We start from the raw sequence: 16580 nt of genomic DNA, 5'->3' as shown, positions 1-16580 counted from the left end.
AAGTAATGTGGTGATGTTTTATAATCTTTTTACCAAGATTTCATGAAATGGCTGAGTGGTTTGTTATTTTGGTAAAAGGTCAAACTGTCATGTTGAATGTTACATTCCACAATAACTTGTTGACCTGCCTCTGCTCGATTCTCCAATGTGATGTTAAATTTTTGTGTGCTGTATTACCAATATTGTAGTCCAAAGGGCAGTAGTTCAAATATTCATATGTAATATGATTGAAATAGTGCTGTGTACATTACTGCAATGTCACTTTATTTGTCAGTATATATTGTTTAGCCAGGAGACATAGTGAATTGATTAGTTATGAATTTTGTACTTGATTCCAAAGCACACCCTTATCATACCAACACAGTTTAGGACTAACTAGAGGTGCAATCACTATGCAAAACTCAGACACTTGCATTGTCCTATTCTTGCTCTACCCAGGTGACACGCTTAATCTTCTGTGTCCTTTGAGTCAATCTGGTGGTAATTACAGGTTCCCACCTTCACCTCAACCCATTCACCATCTCAATTCCTGACCCTCATGTATGCTTTCTTACTTTCCTGATTACTTGACTGCTCTTGAAGTTTCCTCCATGCCCATACACCTGCAACATGCTCTGGTGCCTGTCGGTGCCATCATAACCCAATCTTCCACAATAACTCCCATTTGCTCCTTTCATAATGTACTTAACAAAACTAATCACTGAAACTGCTAGTTCCTTGTCCCCCTTGCCTATATACATTTCTTCAATCCACTGGTACACTTCCTTTAGACATGTAGATACATATGATATGGTTTAATGTCAGAAGGAAGGATAGGACGTTGCCCCTTACAGAGGACTTTGTAGCGTGGAATTTAATGAACCGTGCCCTCGATTCAACTTTGCTGGTGGCAGGATTTGAACTGCCATCCACTTGACCTTCTCTGCAAGTAATGATGCCCTAGCCCTTTCCTCATTATAAGTGTGATGGCCTCTGTAAGACACCCACCCACCTATTACACATCGCTCACCACCCATTTCTTGTTCCTTCTATTTAGCTTCTTGTGGATGAAGGGTCAGCCCTGTTCCCCACCCATTGCTCGGGACTGAAACAAGACACAGCACTATTCCCTGCCTTTTTTCAGTAATCTTCCATCCTCCTTATCCCACATACCTATTTTTCCCTTCACCACCCCAACTTTTCAGCTTCTGCAATGCATTCAACAATGTTGCAGGCATTCCACACGAGAACCATGTAATGAGCTTTCATCTATTTTAGTGATCATTGTATTTCCCCTTTTACTATAGGTTATTCCCCCCAGTCTGCTTTTTTATTTTTTTGCTCCCGTTAATTTTCTCTAATTGCTCTCTCTGCTTCCTCACTGACACCTGTTTACTTTCCTCCATTGGTCAGGTCTCCCCTTTGGTAAAAAATGATTGTGCTCTTGTATTCTACCTCTATTATACCTCTACCATCCTTGTGCCTGTCTGCAGCCACTGACCTGCTTGTCTGCTTCCCTTTGTTCCAGGTGTGCTACTCTTGTTAAATTCTTCTCTCCCACCTCCTTTGACCCTTGTTCCACCATTGCCCATGCTCCGCTACCCCACAGTTGTTCTCGCTCTATTCCCATTGTACTCTTGAGTCACCATCAAAGAAAATTGTCACCTGCTGCCCATCTCCAAAACTTGACCACATCCTCATTCCCCATCTTGAGACCTGGCACAAGATCTCTCTTTTGACTTACACTGTACTCTTTCCCCAACAAGGGAGGTAGCCAGCCAAGACATACATCCATTCCACTCCCACCCATCAGTTGTTTACGGATGAAGGGTCGTCTCTGCCCATTGCCAAGGTCATCACATCCACAGCAGGGCCAACTGTTTCACTTACACGACAACCCACCCTCCTCGTCCCCTTCTAGTTTCATTGACCAGAAACCTGCAGCTCCATACAGCTCACAGTGGTCCTTAGGTCTTCCCATAGGTCTCTCTTAAAAAGGAAATTGGACTGATGTGTGCATTGTATTGTGGAGGACTGTTTCTTTACTAGCCGAAAGTAGGAGGGGTGCAGTAATTAGTTATTACGTCTCCTAATGGTAGAGGGAATGGTGGAAATGTAGAAGTATTGATCTTGGGCCTGGTCTGAAGACTGAGGGACAGATTCTTAGGGTTTTGATTCCAAATAGAAGCGAGGAGGTTGATGGGATTGAAGATGTCATTCTTGCTGGACCACCCTGTGCAGGTATGCATTGTCAGTCCTTTCAATAAAACTAGACGATAAAGCTACAATTATTAATGCTACTCATATTTGCTGTCTCCCTACTGTATCCCCAGTGCCACTTTTAACATGTACATTCGTTATTGATCTTTATTTATTTTTTTTTTAAATATTTCTTTGACTGTTGTCCTTCCCTTTCTCGTTGTATTATCCTCCTTTCCTTACACCCCCCCCCCCCAAGCATTCCCAACTGGTTGCTTTATTGGCTACTTAACTTCCATGGCCCCATACCTCCTATATTATTTGGTCTTCTCTCTTAATGTCTGGTCTCCTTAACTTGTCTAGTCTAGGGGGATGGCAACCTTTTGAGCTTACTGAGCCACTTTCTTGGATTTGTGTAACCCTGTGTGCCAGTAGTACTTTTAACATTGGGATACCTAACATGGGGATACTAGTTAGTAGTACTTCCATGTTACATTTGTTTATTTGAAGTAGTGCATTGTTTTTTTATACATTTATTTTCAAAATAACATGGCATGTCAGGGTCATTGTGGACAGATTAACATGTTTATTAAGGATTGCCAACCCCTAGTCTAGTCTCTTCTCTCCCATTGTTGAGTTTCCACTCCCCATGGTGTACTATCTCATTCCCACTCATTTGCATCTCTCGTCCCTCATTGTCATGTGCATGTTTCCTTCTCACCCCAATTTTCCTGTCCTGTCTCTATTGTATCTCCCTTTTACCCATTGTCTCTTCCTCGATTGCCCCTGGTGTCTCTGCGACTCCATTGAATATTACATCGTTAACTTCGCTGCTCCAGTTACCCCCCTCTGTTCATTCATTTATCCCAACTGCTCTCTCCTTGAACACCTTCCCCCCAGCTCAACAATTGAAACCCTCTGCTCATTGTTATCCCACCCTCTGCTACCCCAGTCATACATGTCCTCTCCCGCATTATCCACCGATTCCACCCATTCAGTTCTTCAAACTTCCCCATTATTCCACTTTTCTCTCAGTGTACATGGTCCCTTTTCCATGTGCAACATTCACCTTCACTGCCCATGTGCCTGGCTGCTGTTCTAATAGACCCTTGCTGGACCCACAGTCCCACATTACTCTCTGATGGTTCCCTGCAGCTCCTCAGATGGCTCCCTTGCTACTGCTGCAATCCTAAAGTTGATGTTACGGCCCTCCAGTGTCCCATTCCTTCTCTGCTTCCCTGAAGGCCCTCCAGTGTCCCCTTTCTCCTTTGCCTCCCTGATGGCCCTCCAATGATTCCCCTCTCCTCCACCTGATGGTCCCCTCTACTCCTCCAATACTCCTCTGATCAACTCCCTCTGGTTTGCTGATGGTCAATCAAAGACACAGCACATGCCTCCTCTGTTCTTATTTCACTGATTTTTCTTGGGTGGTTCCGGAACATTTGCTCCTTAAATAGATGCCATGTGCTCACTTAATGGTCTCCCTCTGCATCTCCAATTGTTCCAATCCATTCTTGTGTTCTTCAAATTCCCCATGGGCCTCTGTATTCATGCTGCCCCCCCCTGCTTCCTTTTGCCCGGACTATGCTCCCCCATTGACCCTTCAACTCTTTGCTCTTATTGCCACCCAATGCTTCCATGTTGACCCCATTCTGCTCCCCCCATATCCCCCTTGTTCCCACATTGCCCCCTCTGGTCCTCCCTCAGTACCTGTTTACACCCAGTGCTCTTATATTGTCCCCATGTTCCTCTCATATGACTTAGCCCCTATCCCTGAATTCCCCATTTCCTCCCATTGTTCCCAATTTACCCCTAAGTGATCCTCTTACTCGTTTGTTTTCAGACAGATTGAATTAATTAATTTCCAGTGAGGTATTTGAACTGGGGATGGCAATGTTTCTAATCTGTGATGGTGACTGCCCTGGAGTTGACTGCACTCAAGTGTCAGTAAATGTCGGAAGAAACACCACATGAGGATGAAGCCTTTATTGCTGATGATACAACATTTTGCTTTATATACTTGATAAAGCTCGAATGAGCAAAGGTTGCGACAGAAGGCTTCGTCATTACATTGTTTCCTCAGACATAACAAAGCCTCTGTTTTGTTTAGTCGTATAGTAACTGCATACTTTTTGGTGGGTACTCTGGAATTGATGAAATGGTGTTTAATCTTGGCTGAGGTTACTCCATTGAGGATTAGAAATATTGCAATCCCCATTTTGATTCCTTTGTGGGATCTCTCCCCAATTTGTCTTGAACAAATGAGTAATTGGTGGTTACTGGGGAGTTGAGAAAATAGAGAACTAAAATTTTGCTCAAATGGGCTACAGAAGGGCGTTCAGTACAAAGACGTTTCTTTTGATTTAGCATGTAAGTAATGTGGGGCTGTCCATCAGACATGAAATAAAGAAATCCTATTGATATCCCTTGTAGGAGAGTCATTAAATCTCCTGAAATATTGATTTAGAAATTAGGGAGTAATGGTACAAATTAAGTTACAAGACATTGCATATTGTTTGGTGTTTATCCAGCTGAAAATATGAAATTGTATACTGCTGTGCAAGGTATCAGGAATGTTTATTCCATTTATTGACTACATATTAGGCAGAAATTTTTATAAAGATAAGATCTGACATCTTGAAACCATTATTTCATGTTTAGTGTTCATTGTGAATGTCACTTTTGATGTTAGCAATTCCATATTTAATCATAGAAGATATGAAGTTCCATGAGACATGACAGTTCATATATTTTGGGAATGTTTTCATGCTTGATTTGTGTTAGTTTGGTATTTGATATATTGCTGTACCCTGAACAACATGTAAATTGCTAATTCCAAAATGGGGTTTCTTATGACAGGATAGGCAGCATGGCACTGTGGGAGGTATTGCAGATATATGGGATAGGAGGAAAGTTGTTAAGAGCAGCCAAAAGCTACGATAGTATTAGAGCTTGTGGTTGAATCAGAAATGGAAAGAGTGAGTGGTTTGAGTTAAAGGTGGGACTCGACCAGGGATGTGTTATGTTGCCATGTCTGTTCAATTTATACATGAATGGGGTGGTGTGAGAGGTAAACACAAGGGTAATGGGTCAGGGATTGGAGATGGTTAAAGGATATGGTTAAAGGAAATGGAGAAAAGTGGGAGATAAGCCAGTTGTTGCTTGCTGACAACACTGCACTTGTGGCAGGATCAGAGGAAGGCTTGAGGAAGTTGTGACAGTTTGGGAAGGTGTGTGAAAAAAGGAAGTTGATAATAAATGTGGGTAAAAGTAAGGTGATGAGATGTGCAAGGGGAGAAAGTGACAGCAGACTTGAAGTTAGTATTAAGGGGAGAAAAACTGGAGGAAGTGGTTAGTTTTAGATACTTGGGTGTGAATATGGTGGGAAAGGGAGTAGAGGTGGAGGTAAAATGTAGTTTTGGGAGAAGCAAGTAAATGCCTTGGGGGATTAAAAAGTGTAATGAGAAATAGACATTTGAGAATGGATGCTAAGAGGAGATTGTATGAAGGAGTGGTTGTGCTGACAGCACTGTATGGGGCAGAAATATGGAACATAAGAGAGGAGGAATTTGGATGTGTCTGAAGTATGATGGGGGTGACTAGGCTGGATAGAGTGAGAAATGAGTTGAGAAGGAGAATGTGAGTGGAAAGGGAGTTGGGAGATAGGGTTGATGAAAGAGTATTGGGATGGTTTGGAAACATAGACTACTGAAGAAAGTTTAGTAAGAGGTGTGGAAGGCAGAGGTAGAAGAAGTGAAAATGAAAGGGCAATCATGGATGAGATGGATGGATGCATGGGGTAAAATGGGCGTTGGGAAAGTCTGTTGAGGAAGGACGGAAGATGGGTGAATGGAGGATGGTTGTGTATGGATGATGCTGTGATATATGAGGGGGAGGGGGTGAGGGAGTCTGTGTGAAAAATTATTTAACACAGCCAGAAGGAATTTCTCCCCGTCTTCTCTTTTTCTGCAAGAGGGGACCGGGAGGGGGGTTGCCAATTTAATTAAGCGGCCTTGCTGTGGATGTGCCATGTCTTGTGACACTGCTTCTAACCCAGGGCAGTGGGCGAGATGTAGGGATGACCTGTCATCCAAGAGGAGCCAAGATAAGAGGGAAGGATGGGAGTGGATTGTGTGGGAATGGAATGGGTGGGAGTGGATTTTATGCCTATGTTTTTTGGCTATCTTCCTAGTTAAGGGGAAAAAGCCTTTGGTATATGTACATATGCATCTGTTGTGTTGTTGTACCCTGAACAACATGTAAATAGTAAATTCTAATATGGATGGGCTAATCTACATTGATGATAAAAGATGAACACAAGTTTAAAGGCTGAGTAATCATGTAAAAAATCTTGTATGCTTTTTCTTGATTCAGTCCAACCAGAGCAAGGGCCAACATTGTGGCAGACTCACCCCAATTGTTTCATCTCATCCTCATCCTCAATTCATCCTGTGTTCTCATCCGCAGAAGCAGATGAGTTGGATTGTACCTTGTCCATGGTGACTTGTATGATATCTGTAGTAGATGCAACCATCCCCTTACATTGTGATATATCATGTTAATCGTGCTTGTGTTTAAGACTTGATATTTACATGTTAAATATTTGAGCCACGTTTCAGACCATTGTGTGAACTTGACTGAATATGTGATTATCCAGTTTGAATAATTGTTGCAGTACCATCCCATGAATGAGTTTGAACACCGCAAGCTTCTATGAAATATTGGTTGTGCAGTTCATGATGAGGTCCTTGTCTGATTCTTTACAATCTTCTGGAAATTGGAATGCTCTCCAATTTGTCTCTGAAGGGACAAGTGACGAGTGTCTGTGAGATTGGGTAGCGGAAGATGGATGTGAGGGAGGACCATCTCACTTGCTAGTTTTGTGAGGTTGCTGCATTGTAGAGTGGTGTAGCAGTTTCTTCCTCTTTCTTGGTCATGGGCAAGGGTTTGAGGTGTAGCAAAATTCTTCCTGGTCCACCCTTGCCTCCATCTAAATGACACTGGCTCTGGACTGGACACAAGATCACTATAAACTAAATTATTTCCTCCATATTTTCTTTTGAGGAGAGCTGTTGATGGCTCTCTATAATTATAAATTGGTGACAGAAAATACCCCACACAAATACAGCAGACATGAATTGGTGACAGAAAATGACCCACACTAATACAACAGACAACAGTCTAGTTTCTTCTCTGTGTTGGGGTGTAGGCATTTAGGTGTTGAAAACGGTTACTTTTACTTCTGCTGATGAAAATTTCCCTAGAATGATTACATGGTGACTTGGTTCTTACTAATGCATTGCACTTGGGATGTGTGCTGTTTTTTGTATGCTGATGAATGTGTGAATGTGGAGGGAATGTCTTGCGTTTGCACCATGTGCACATCAGTTTGCAAGTATATTTTATGATCCAGGACAAATGTTGGTAATTCATCAAGTGTGGTAAATATAAAGTCTTGTAACTTGGTAAGGGTAATAGGATGCATTTGAATTTGTGTATGTAGCTGTGATATTGACAGACTGGCATGAATGGACAAAGCAGAAGTCATCTCATTGCAAAGGTAAGTGCAGTTGTGTTTTAATGGTTTTCAAAAGGTAGCTAAATCTCCAGTATGCTCCGGCTGCAAGGTAGTTATGGGAGAGGACCTTAAGGTGGGGGAGGGGAGAAGGTAGGTGCCCCAAGAGCAATATGGAGAAATAAAAGGATGTCAGTGGAAGCAATTAAAGGGATATTTGAACCAATATCTGTACCAACATTGCTGTATGCCCAGGTTTCCCATCCCTCTGAATCCTTGCTACCTTGAGAGGACAAGAGTCCATCTGGCCATCATCCATTCCTTAAATGACTGAATAACAGATACTGTCCAGGATGTAACACTTCACCCCATACTATACAACACATTATAGAAGGCTGAATTGCAAATGATCATGCATGCCATCAACACAATATACTCTAAGGGATTTGTGGGAAAACCCTGGCCTTGGCATTCCACAGGGAGACAGGACTTGGAGACACTAGAGAACAAGAACAACAACCAACGACAACAAAAACAAAAACAACAACAACAACATTTTGTGAGGATTGGGTGAGTGGGAGGCAGTGGAAATGAATGCTTGAGAGGGGTTCTAATCAAGTAAAAAACAGATTGTGAATAGTATTGGGTACAGATTGTCTTGTGAGAAAGAGTAGAATAGGCTAACCTGACTGGGTTTGGTAACATGAAAGAGTGGATGTCCTTACAATTCATGAGAATCGAGTGCTGAGAGAGAGGAAGGAGTAAACCAAGGAAAAGGTGAGCGAATAAGGTGAATGAAGTGACTGTGAGGTCAGGATGTTGACCAATTGCACCTTTCCCTCATGTTCTCAAATGCCCTCCCCCATCGCCTTCCCATTCTCAAATGCCCCTCTTCCATCTCTCCCTCCTGTTTTCAGAGGCCTTCCCACCTGACCATTTCTCCCTACTGTTCTTAGGACAACCCCCCCCCCCCCACCATCTTTCCCTCCTGTTCTCAAATGCCACTCCCCACCTGATCTATCCTTGTCCCCTCCCCTTCTTTCCCTCCCATTCTCGAATGCCCCCCTCTCTTTCCCTCCCATTCTCGAATGCCCCCCTCTCTTTCCCTCCCATTCTCGAATGCCCCCCTCTCTTTCCCTCCCATTCTCGAATGTCCCCCTCTCTTTCCCTCCCATTCTCGAATGCCCCCCTCTCTTTCCCCCCTCCATTACAAGCACTTTCTCGTCTCCCTCCATTCTCAAATGCTCCCCCCCCCCTCTGCCTATTCTTCCACACCCCTTTAGGGGGTGAAGTTTTTCCTGTTATAAGTCTGGTTAACAAAATATTGCTGTTCCCATAGACATGTCTCTTGCAGAACGAGGGAGGTGAGGTCCTTAAATAGGGTTAGGAAAATGGCTGTAGAAAAACCAGATGATGCCTTACCACCTCCATGAAGTACCCCCAAGTTCAAGTACCATTTGGGAGTTCATGTCAAATACAGTGACTGAGGCTAACAGTATGTTGTCAAAAAAAAGTTCTCGCTAACAACTAATCTTTTAAGTCTTCTATCTTTCATGTCCTGTCTGCATTATAGGTAGATAGGGGCAACTTTTTAGCACCCCACTCCCTGGGCGAGCAGAGTGGACCGTAAATAGAGCTTAGTCATGTAGGCTGCCACCAAACTATGCTACTCCCTATCCATGCACAAGGTGACCAATGGGCTTACACTGACCACCATATGGGTTTTGACAAAGGGGTTCTGAAGATCATCTGATCCCATTGTCACACATCATTGTTGTGCTTTGGTTGTTGATATGGTTTAAACGTCACAATCTCCTCCCATGGGAAGGCTAGGATGGTGCCCCTTACAGAGGACGTTGTAGTTAGTTGGACAAAATGTTATAAGAGACTGACAATGTTCTGCCAGTCTCTTGCGTCCTCACTCGTGGCAACTCCGATGTGAGAACAGGTCCTGGGGAACACCATGTGGAGATGGTGGGGGCAGCATTTGGCTCTCCTTTTCCAGGTTTCCAGTCTTTGAGGTTTGCCTCAGGATCCTCTTGGTAGGGAAACGAGGTAAAGAGTTGGAGGATATTGTGACAGGCCTTTCCTCGGAGGAAATGTGAGATAGAGAAGGACTAAGGTTGAACAAAATAAATGAGAAGGAAAAAAATAGGTAGAATACCAGGCGAAATAGAAGTGTGGGAGGTAGGGAGGGATAAAGAAATGAGAGTAGAAGAAGAATGACCATGTTTCAAAGGGGAAATGATAAAGTGTGCTAAGACAAGTGGGATGGAAGGGAAGAGAAGAGGAAGAGTATGGTGACATGAAGAGGAAAAGGCAGTGATTGAAGTAAAGTTATGAGGTTTGGTTGCAAAATAGAACTAGGGAAGGCTATGAGAGGAAAAGCAAAACTTATGGCAAGGGAGGCAAAGAGGAGGGCAGATAGTGGGGTAGGAGTTTGAAAAAAAAAAAAAAAAAAAAAAAAAAAAAATAGAGGCCATGAAAATCAGGTAGAGAAGATTAGGTAAAGGGTGCAGGTGGATAGGTGTTATGGAAGTAAAGGTGGGTTGAGAATTTAAGCGATTTATTGAATAGAGGTAGTTAGCCACTTTGGTACGAGTCAATTTATCGCGCTCGGCATTGGCTGCCATATGTAAGATTCATCACACCACTTGCATTATAAGATATAAAGTCGCTTATGTATTACTCGTACTCTTTTGCCCTGAGTAATAATAAACATAGAAAATGTGATCAAACCAGTTAATACAATCCAGGGGAACTAGTGATTAAATACAAAAATAGTATGATAAAGATGCTGACGCTGGCATCCTTATGTACTTGCACCTCATGACGCCTACATAGGTGTCATTGTACTGAAGTGGTTAAGGAGGTTTTTATTATGGCAGTGGGAGATGCCGGATAAAAGACGAAGGTGACGAGAAAATACCAAGGCCTTTGGAAAGTCGAGACACAAAACATTTAAAATGATGGAAGCTGGTAATCATCTTGTGTTAGATAGGTGTCCTGTGGAGTATCTGATAAAATGAGGTACAACTGTAGTGGATTGGCTAGGGAGATAGTTTAATGTGTGTCTAAGGGAGAGGAATGTGCCCATGGATTTGAAGAATACTTGTATTGTTCCACTGTGGAAAAGTAACAGGGGCAAATATGAATGTAGTAGCTTGAAAAGGAGCAATCTGTTAATGTATTCAGAAGGGCATATAGGGGCAGGTGCTGATTGAGGGAATTGGTCCATGCATATACCAATGAACTCCTTCCATTTGGTCTTTAGTAATGCGGCATAAATTACCCAATTTTTATTTCACTTTTTTTTTCTAATGAAAAACCGGGTTTGTTTCCAAACTAAATTGCCTCACAACATATAAATCTTGTAACATCATAGATTAGTATTCCACAGCTTAAGAATATATATACCCAGTTCCTACAAGCAAAACCAACTCCATGAACTAGTATTTTTTGGTGGTAATGCAGTGGTGAATTATTAGCAATATCAGTCTACCCTTCCACTTTTAAATGCTCCCTCACTCTCCCGTGTTACACCCTCTTTGACACTCCCTCCCTCCCTCTCTCCCTCTCTCCCTCTCTCCCTCTCTCCCTCTCTCCCTCTCCCTCTCTTGAACTCCCTCCCTCCCTCTCTTGCACTCCCTCCCTCCCTTTCTTGCACTCCCTCCCTCCCTCCCTCCCTGACACTCCCTCTTCCCCTCGCAGTATATTCTCAAACACCTTTCGGATGGGTTGCAGGAATATTTGCAGCTCATCTGGTGTTAAATCAAATTACCAGGACATAATCAGATAGATAAGTTCAAGGTGAGTCAAACTTAGGCTAAGCAAAGAGAAAAATGATAATGGGTAGATGGTGTGCTTATATAGAAAGAACCAAGGTTGGAATGAAGTATGTTATGGATGGAGCCGAGTCTAACAAGGAAGTGGATGGCATGCGAGTGAGTGAGTGAAGATTGAAAAATGCAAAGGATATATATAGAGGTGAGATTGGAGAATTGTTGGTTGAAATATGTGAAATTAAGAAGGAAATGAAATTTATGACAAACTGTTATGTTAAGATGGTTGAAGTAGAATCTTTGCTTCCCAAACTTTCTAATATTTTAGCTTCAGAAAGGGAATGAGGTGAAGAAAATACATTTAAAGGAAGTGATGCTTAACCTCTTCAGTACTAGTCAAATTCTTGTGTGCAGCATCAGCTGCCATATTTACGCTGCATGACACAAGTCGCATTATAAAGTCACTGCTGTATTACTTGTTCTTTTACTTTGAGTAATGATAAACTTCGAAAACGTGATCAAACCAGTTCACAGAAACCGTGGGTAACTCGTGTACAACTACAGAAAATATATAAATAATTAAGACACCAATGCTGACATCCTCGTGTTCCCACTTGCGCCTCATGATGCCTATGTAGGCCTCATTATACTGAAGTGGTTAAGGATAACTGTTGAATCCATCAGATCTCTCCTCGGGAAAGTAACTAGTAACATTATAGCATGCTTATCAAAAAATAGCTGCACAACAGTTTGTACAAATACTGATTTTGTAAGTAGGATCATGGCTTAAGGATTTCTTCTTGGTATTTTTCAGGTTAAATTAGAAACTCTTGAAGGCAAAGTAGAAGAAATCCGAAGAGAACAGCAAGAGGCGAGACTCAGAAGTAAAGCTGTGGCTTCCATTACCACCCCACAAGTTAACGCAAACTTCAGTCCAGCGTCGAGAACCAACACTCCCACAAAGACAGAAACATCAGCTTCAAGAAAAAGATCGTCATCACCTCATAGGTGTGTTTTGTTTTTTCGAGTCCATGCGGTTTTGGTAATCGGTGATGAGGACGTGAAGTACTCGTGTTTGTAGAGAATGCTGGCCTTTTAAAGAAAATTCAGCTCCACTTATGAATGTCATTATGATTATCTTACTAGGTCACTCAATTTCCTATTTGTACACTCATTTTAGATACTTTTTAATTTTTTTTACTAAAACAAGAATGTACTTCTGCTGCCATGAAATTTTGTAACAGTGTCATATGACCAGGATGTTTGCAGCTCCAAAAACAACAAATTGGTCAATCAATCAATCAATCAATCAATCAAGGATGTAGTTTATTCTGATCACGCGAATTGACCCTTTGTCAGCTGAGGTGTGCTACAGATATGAACCATGTTATGAAAAAGTATTAACTGTCTAAGGGGTTAAGGTGTGAATGAGGACTTATGTCATTTAGGAATTGAATCTTGATCCATAGAATTCTTTATAAATTTTGAAGCACAGCACGGGGAACTTGAAGCTCTCTCGTACATAGGTATTTTTGGGGATTGGTTACTACAGGAAAACGAGTCGTTCAGGTGAATTCCCTTCTTCAGAAAGTACTCCAGAAGTAGGCTCTGGTCCTGGACCGCTGAGAAGAAATTTATTATTTCAAACTGAATCACATAGCAAATGTTTAATGTGATAGTTTAATAACATAAATTTCTCAGAGGGCAATGGGCATAATGCAGGGATGACCTGTCATCCAGGAGGAGCCAAGAAAAACATTCCATTCCTCCTCATCAGCAATAATTAAATGAACAATCTCTCCAGATAATTCAAGGTTCTAACCAGCAATCTACAAACAATTTGGGAAATTATTCAGGATCCTTAACCTTCTCCCAGTAAAGATCATTGTAGAACTCCCACTAATTGTGGAAGCATTTTCCTATGGTGAATTATCTGGCAACAGCAAGGAGTGACACAAATGGTGGTCAAATTGCACTGTCACAGTTTCATATTTTTACCTGTTCAATGTATCATTGACATACAGTAGTAGTAATAATAGTAGTACATACATATACCAATGAAATAACTAAAAGCAAGTTTGGATGTGAACATGGATGCTGCTCTTATCTTATTCAATTCAGATCTTGACTAAATGTGGCTAAACAGTTTCATTTCCATTAAATGTGGCATGTCTGTGTGTGGTTTTGTTGAGCATATTCTTGGCCAGCATGTTTGATTACTTTGGTCCATTACTCATTGCAACTTCTTTCAATAGGAATTCGGGGCGAAAACGTAGTCATAGCAGTCGCAGTGATACCCATAGTAGAAGTCGGAGTAGAAGTAGAGGTCGCAGCCCCAGGTCCCCACACCATCGTTCTCCACATCACCGAAACAGCAAGAAAACTCGCCACGATTCCCGCTCAAGGTCGCACACAAGGTCCAGATCTAGGTCGAGAGGCCGAAGCAAATCTCGCACCAGGTCACGAAGCAGATCGAGGTCCAGGTCGTACGACAAAAGGAGAGGGAAGAAGTATGTTAGGTCAAGCTCACCCTCCATCACCCCTCCACCGCTTATCAAGAAGAACAAGTAAGTGGAATTTTTTGGTTGATCCTTGCTCTGCCTGTGAAGGGAAACCTAGTTGGGGTAACTCAGGAACTCACTGATTTTGCCAGATGTGAGTGAAAAAATTGCAGGCAGTAAAGTCGGCTCAGTTTGACATATCTTATAAATTAATTGGGTAACCTTTGTTGCAGAGAAAAGGGGTTGATTGTACGGTCACGATCTCGCTCTACCTCCAGGTCGCCAGCAAGAACCTACGAAAAGTACGAGCGCTATGACAAGTACGATAAAGGAGAGCGCTATGACAAGAATGGGAAGCACGAGAAGGTGGAGAGGTATGAGAAAAATGACAGGTACGATCGCATCGATAGATACGAGAGGGGAGCGGATTCCTACGAGAAGAACGAGCGGTATGCGAAGGAGGACAAGTACGAGAAAGTTTCTAAGTACGAATCCAAAGACAAGGGTGATAAGTACACAAGCAAGTATGACAAGTATGACAAGGTTGAAAAGAAAAAGTATGATCGTGATGACAAGTATGAAAGTAAAAAGTATTATGATAATGGTTACGAGAAGTCCCACAAAACCAAAAAGAATGGCAGGCATCGATCCAGATCACGGGATCGTAGACGTTAAGGGTTAGTTTTGTACTTAAAGACTTTCTGTGAAAGTTTTAATTCATGGTTCAGGATGATGTGGTGATTTGATGACAAATTAAGATTAAGAACTGCTGTCCCTGTGTTTGCATTACATGCACATAAATTGTCAGGAGAAAACTAAATAAGTGGTAAAAGGAACTTGGTGCATCAGGATGTTGGATATTCTGAAAACAGGATTAAAAGACCGACATCTTTGTATCGTCCGTCAGTACCTCTTGGTTGGTGTTGAGTAAACTGAGCATTGGAAAGTGCATGTGAGGGCATTGATTATGTTAACCAGTTGTCATGCAGTTGGTGCCAAAAAGGGACAGCTAATGGTATGAGATGTCCAAGGTTGTGTAGCTTGCCCCCCTACTCCCTGTCCACAAAAGCCATTCTTGTTTGTTGGGATGTGTACGAGAGAAATTTGCATGAAAGACAGCTGGGAATTATGTACATATAGGATAGTTTGTATGAAATGTGAGACATTGGAAATGTTTGTAAAGGTGACCAGCTGTTTGTAATAAATGAATGAATGTTTGTGTGGGCAAGCAGTCACATTGTATGGTGACTTAGGCATACCAAGCATCACCATGCATGGTGAGAATATATGTTTTGTCATAATTACTATTCTTCTGCTAATATTCTCATAGATGTTCATTTTAGGTGTAAAAATAAAACTATTTTATTACCTTATATCTAGTTTGTCTTCACCGATAGTGAATTTCATGCCCATACTTGTGTGATAGTGATGAAGAAAATTTTTAAAAGCACAAGGGCCTGCACCCTTTGTTTTTATGTTCAGTTAAAGGATGAAGGCAAGGTTAAGACATGGGCCACTATAGGGGGTACAGATAAGGTTTGTATGAGATGGAAGCAGAGGATTATGGATTTCGAGCAAGGTAAGAAATCGGGCAGAACATATACGCATGTATGCGCACGCACATGCATACATACACGCACAAAGCTAGAATTAGTAAGCTTAAGCTCCAGTCACATCAAGCTTACGACCCGTTTCCAACCACCTCCGACCGAAAATCAAGCGATCGGTTGGTGACACAAAACCTCTGCAAAGAATTGAAATGGAAAAGTTAATGTGGTTGACAAGATGGAAATCTATGTACTGGGGACTATTCGGTATCTATCCATTGCTGTCTCTTATTAGTAACTTCCTTATACAGCTGGCTGGTGACCACCTGGTTGCTGGTAGTCGGAAATGGGTCATAAGCTTGGTGTTCCTGGGCCCTTATTAATACAAAGTCCCACCCTCCTTGCAAACCCAACACCACGAAAGGCTTCATAGTTACATTACAATGTTGACATTGAAAAAGTGTTGGGTACATGTGTTATATACATGATGGGCCTTTTCACCTGTTTTTCACCTTTGGGCCACTGGCACCTGTACTGTTGGTCTAAGTGGTGTCCAGGTGGACTCCACAGTAGTACTGGCCGCCCTCAACCTGTGGGTGTGATGGTGGGTAAATTGGAGCAGGTGCCCAGAATGGCCCAAAAGTGGAAAAATCTCAAAGGAGCATCAGTTTTGTCGAAAATCTGAAGATCACCGATTTGGCCCAAACTTACACCACGGAGAGTTGGAGATAGTGGATGTGGATGTAGATGCAAGGAGCCTGGACCCTAGGTGTGGTGGTGGTGGTGCTCCTTCGAATTTGGGACATTTCACCCATTTTTCACTTTTGGGCCTCTGGTGCCTCTCTCTCACTCTCTCCCTCCTCTCCCCCTCTCTCCCCCTCTCTCTCCCTCTCTCTCTCTCTCTCCCCTCTCTCCCCCCTCTCTCTCCCCCTCTCCCCCTCTCCCCCCTCTCTCCCCCCTCTCCCCTCTCTCCCCCTCTCCCCCCTCTCTCCACCCTCTCTCTCCACCCTCTCTCTCCCCCCTCTCTCCCTCTCTCTCTCTCCCCCTCTCCCTCTCT

General features: G+C 42.5%; 1 protein-coding gene across 2 annotated transcripts in view; it reads left to right on the top strand.

The window, feature by feature from the left end:
* Positions 1 to 15349, top strand: part of LOC143034438 (cyclin-L2-like) — a 34883-nt gene extending 19534 nt beyond the window's left edge. Inside the window, exons 6-8 of one of the 2 annotated variants that reach the window (XM_076200493.1) lie at positions 12290 to 12483; positions 13731 to 14042; positions 14255 to 15349. In XM_076200493.1, the coding sequence (XP_076056608.1) occupies positions 12290 to 12483; positions 13731 to 14042; positions 14255 to 14651 (903 nt within the window). In that variant the 3' untranslated portion in view covers positions 14652 to 15349. Of the gene's footprint in view, positions 1 to 12289; positions 12484 to 13730; positions 14043 to 14209 lie in introns of both variants that reach the window. The other variant, XM_076200492.1, reaches the window with a different exon arrangement.
* The last annotated feature ends 1231 nt before the right edge of the window (positions 15350 to 16580 follow it).

The sequence above is a fragment of the Oratosquilla oratoria genome, chromosome 17 (assembly GCF_046742065.1).
Source record: "Oratosquilla oratoria isolate Oo_2021 chromosome 17, ASM4674206v1, whole genome shotgun sequence".
Taxonomy (NCBI): Eukaryota; Metazoa; Arthropoda; class Malacostraca; order Stomatopoda; family Squillidae; genus Oratosquilla; species Oratosquilla oratoria.
The sequence above is the reverse complement of the archived record's forward strand: the minus strand, read 5'-3'. Positions and strand labels throughout refer to the sequence as shown.